The 4,395-nt window shown below is 45.6% G+C and overlaps 1 protein-coding gene across 2 annotated transcripts in view; it reads left to right on the forward strand.

Annotated features, from left to right (window-relative positions):
- LOC101846657 (cAMP-regulated phosphoprotein 21) overlaps nucleotides 1-4,395 on the forward strand; it is a 76,892-nt gene that overhangs the window by 25,712 nt on the left and 46,785 nt on the right. The window contains exon 1 of one of the 2 annotated variants that reach the window (XM_005100599.2): nucleotides 2,003-2,082. The exons of the other annotated variant lie outside the window; for it this stretch is intronic. Coding sequence (XP_005100656.1) covers nucleotides 2,047-2,082 — 36 coding nt within the window. The 5' untranslated portion in view covers nucleotides 2,003-2,046. Of the gene's footprint in view, nucleotides 1-2,002; nucleotides 2,083-4,395 lie in introns of those variants that run through there. 2 annotated transcript variants of the gene reach the window in all.

The following is a 4,395-nucleotide window of genomic DNA, read 5'->3' on the forward strand; positions in this document are numbered from 1 at the left end:
CCCCCCCCCCCCCCCCCCCCCCCTCTCTCTCCCTCTCTCTCTGTCTCTTTCTCTTTCTCTCTCACGCACACCTCCCTCCCTCCCATTCTCTGTCACTCTACCTATTCCCCATGTTTCTCTCTCTAACCTTATAGTCTCCGACACCCCCTCCGTGGGTGGTTGGAGGGTGCTCTGGTCTGGTTTGCTCCTTCTTTCCTATCAAACATCGGTCGTCCTTTTCTCACCTCTTTTTTGTGTGTTTGTTACTCTCTTGTAACACATAATCTCTTCTTCGACACTTATATGACCATATTGTGTTAGTTGCAAGTGCCGTAAAACTCTTACTAAAACTAAAACACCCCCATTCACAAACTTCTCCCCTCGATGGGTGGCTGAAGGGCGCCAAGGGTGCGTCTTTCTACATTCTTACTTTCTGTTGCATCCGTCTGTCTACGTCTGATTGTCTTACTTCTTCACGACATGGGTGGTTGACAGAGCACTGTGGTGGGGTTTGCTCCAGTGAACTCCAGTCCTATTGCACATTTGTTCCCTTTTCTTCCGATCCCTCTTCCTTTTCTTTACACATTACGGGGTTTGTTCCAGGAGTAAATTTCCTTGTTCTGTAAAACCCATCGATTTTTATTATACATTCATGACATAAATGTTGAACTTATCAACCGAAACATTTTTTCCCCACGCAACATTGCTACTGTTGTGCTCAGTGCACTTTTTCTTTCGATGCATAGGACATAACACATTGTCATGTTTCTGTAGTTATGTACAAGAGTTCATAATAGCGGTAAGGTTTTTTAAATGTTGATTTTACTGAACAAGGAAACTAGGAAACTTATTTCTGAGACAGACCTCGTGCTTCCTGGGATCACTTTTCTTCAGTGAGTGGTTGGCGGGTGCCTGGTGTGGTTTGCTTCTCTTCTTTCCTATCAGACATCTGTCGTCTTTATCTTACCTCCTTCTTTTTGTGTTTGTAACTCTCTTGTAACACCTCTAATCCTCGGCACCTATATGACCTAATTGTGTTGCAAGTTTGCCGTAAAACACTTACTAAAATAAAAATCTTTTCTTCAGCTCTTGTTATATGACTATTGTGTTGCAAGTACAGTATAACTGTTACTTTGAAAAGTCCCGGCTCTGAATGAGAATTGTTGTGTCATCGTGTTTCTCTTTACTCAAACCCCAACCCCGCCGTAGTTAGTCTTCCATTTGTTTCCCCGTCCCTGTCATTGGTACTGGCGTCCGTGCTATATTGCAAATTCCTGGTGGGTCGTTGGTGGGCGCTCTGGTGTGGTTTGCTCCTTCATTCATATACATACCATCGTAACTACCCCCCTTCTAGCTTGAGGTTGGAGGGCGTCACTGGTAGGTCCTACTTCTTATTCTTCACTTTCCCTTTGTTGTTTCTGCCTGTCTTGCTGTTATTAAGAACTACATGACCATTTATTCTGTCGATGTGCTTCTATTTATTCAAACAACCCCCCCCACCCCCTCTTCACAGTATTGCATGTTCCGTACAGCGCTTATTAAAAACCAAAACCTCCCTTTTTCTCTATATGATATAATGTGTATTCTCTAATAACACCCTGACTTCAGCACTTACATGATCTATCAGTAAAACTTTCTAAAGCTAGAATTAGAACCTCTATTTCCTCACACTATATCAAATGACCGTTATCGTGTCGATGTGCACGAACGAAACGAATCAAGTCGGCCTGTGACGAGGCCTATACTATCTCCTGACAGCGTGTCCGGGTACTCTGACTCTAGCAGGCCACAACAGTTTATATAGGTAGACAGAAACAGCCGTGGGTGTGGCACCGAACTTTGACCCCGTTTGCCCTCAAGCCCCCACACCCCCTTGTCGTCCCCACACTGGCAGCTCCACGATATTTTCTAGCTCTCCACCCGTGTCCCCCGCCAGCTCAATGCTGCTACACCTGACTGACTGTATTTCCCTCCTCGCCTTTGCCTTTGCTGTTGTGGGTGGTTGGAGGGTACCCAAGTGTGTCAGCCCCTTTCGTGTGCTTTCCTAACAATCGAGACGCAGTGTGGATGGGGGGCTTTAAAACGTGGGAGAAGTCGGGAAAGGTAGGAGGAAATGCATCATTTTTATTTTTTAAAAATTAAATCTAATTTTATTTTTTAAAATTACTTCTTCTTTTTGTGCACGAGTTTAACCCCATCTTTTTCTGTAATGCTCCTTTTAAAAATTCTTTTCGGCGATTCTGTGTTTTTAAAATGGGTTTTTAGAGGACTGTGCAAATGGTTGGAGGGCGCCACTGGTAGATGTAACCTCTTAACTTTCCCTCTGTTGTTTCTGTCTTGTATCCCTTCCATTAGTGGTGTCGGTAGCCTAGTGGTTAGGCTACCGGACTCGCAATCGTGAGGTTGCGGGTTCGGGGTTCGAGCCTCAGTTCGGTCCGACGTTGTGTCCTTGGGAAAGGCACTTTACACAAACTTCCCACTTGGCTCTGTCTTTTCGGAGACGGACGTTGAACTAGGAGGCCCCGCCTCTTAAATAACCTAATAGTGTTGATAGGGGTGTTAAACCCATACCATTTCACCATTTATTTTTTCCCTCCCATTCCGGGTTGGTTCTGACAGGCAGGGTGAGAAGCCCGCCTCCTAAATGATCTGAATTGTCTATATTGTGTCGATGGTGGCGTAAAAAAACGACGTTCATAACAGAAAAGAAAGAAAAAAAGGATTTTATTCCTTTTGTTGTTGCTGTTCTTTAGTTGAACGTCCGCCAACTACTGATTACCGTTGCCATAGATAGCCTTACTTTAGATAAATCAAATAGCTTTCTTAACATTTGGCTTTGTGAGTATTGGCAGATCTAGGTATCGGATGCGTTTTGCTCTTGACATTTCGTTATTTCATATAAATATAACCATAGATCTAGATCTAGTGTAGCTTGTTTGTTTTTCCCACTGTTGTTTGCTGTTCATGGTGTGAAATGGCCTTCACCCAGCCCATTATATAAACTAAACCTGAAACTTATCTAGGTCTGTACAACTTATAAGTCATTCTCCCCCTGGTGAGAATAGCCACTTCCCTGTTGTGTTGCAGGTCTCGCCGTCGCACGCAGAAGACCTTCGTATGTCTGGTTTTTCTGCTGGGATATTGTATCCCTCTCAGACAGGGTTGGCTCTGTGATGGCAGGGTCGAAGCCCGCCACTTAGATGATTTAAATTGTGTTGACTGGGCATGCAACGCTCTGTTTTAATGGGGTGGGGGGGGGGGTTAATAGAAAAGGAAAGAAATTAAAGCATTAAAAATAAACATTCGTTGTCGTCCCGCTTATTGGGATGTGCCTGTTCTAGTCGGTCAAGTTCAAGTTCCACTTCTGTCTGCATTACTGTTACCAACATGTTCACGCGTACGGGGTGGGTGGTTGGCGGGTGCACTGGTGTGGGTTGCTTCTTCTTTCCTATCGAACATCCTGTCTCCTTATCTCCCCTTCTTTTTTATGTTTGTTACTCTCTTGTAAAAGCTCTAATGATCTGGTGCTCATTATGACCTCATGCAGTTGCGAGCGCCGTAAAACCTCTACTAAAACTAAACTAACACTAAATAGCTTTTTTGGGGGGGGAGGGTTAATTTGTTCTCTCTCTCTCTCTCTCTTTCTCTCTCTCTCTCTCTCTCTCACACACACACACACACACACACACACACACACACACACACACAAGTGTGTGCATGTTACAGGGTTCTGTTTGAGTTTGAGGTAAGGGTGGGGTGGGGTCACAGGATAAGTAAGCTGGGATAGACATTTGTCGTGTTGATGTCGCTAGCTGAGACCGTCACACATTACTACACAAGACACACATTTTTGCTTTTTGTCTGGGTGCACATAGGATCCCCTGGGCGGGCATGTGTGTTTGTGCTGCGCGCGCGCGCGTGTGTGTGTGTGTGTGTGAGAGAGTGTTATTGTAAATGCCTGTGCTCTGTACGTGAGAGGGAGACTTGTGTGTGTGTGTGTGTGTGTGTGTGTGTTTGTAAATGCGTGTGCTCTGTACGTGAGAGGGAGACGTGTGTGTGTGTGTGTGTGTGTGTGTGTGTGTGTGTGTGTGTGTGTGTGTGGCACCTCAGTGATATGTCAACGATTGATCTTTCATCGATCGGACCTGTGATGGAGCAGACGATGATTGATTTTCCCCCCAAAACTCTCTCTCCCCCCCCCTCCCCCCCACCGGTCCAAAATATTGGCCCGTTTGTTTTGGTGAGTGGGCTGAGGGTGTGGCTGGCTGCCTCCCTGAGGCAAAGTGAGTGGTGAGTGGTACTTACTTGTGGCTCCAGCCTCCGAGATTTGGCGGACCCCCGCTTATACGGGGTGCCCACTACGGCTGGATCGGGCTGATCGCCTGAAACTGAAAACAAACACGTTTGTTTTTGAGG

The sequence above is a fragment of the Aplysia californica genome, unplaced genomic scaffold, assembly GCF_000002075.1.
Source record: "Aplysia californica isolate F4 #8 unplaced genomic scaffold, AplCal3.0 scaffold00253, whole genome shotgun sequence".
Classification (NCBI taxonomy): Eukaryota; Metazoa; Mollusca; class Gastropoda; order Aplysiida; family Aplysiidae; genus Aplysia; species Aplysia californica.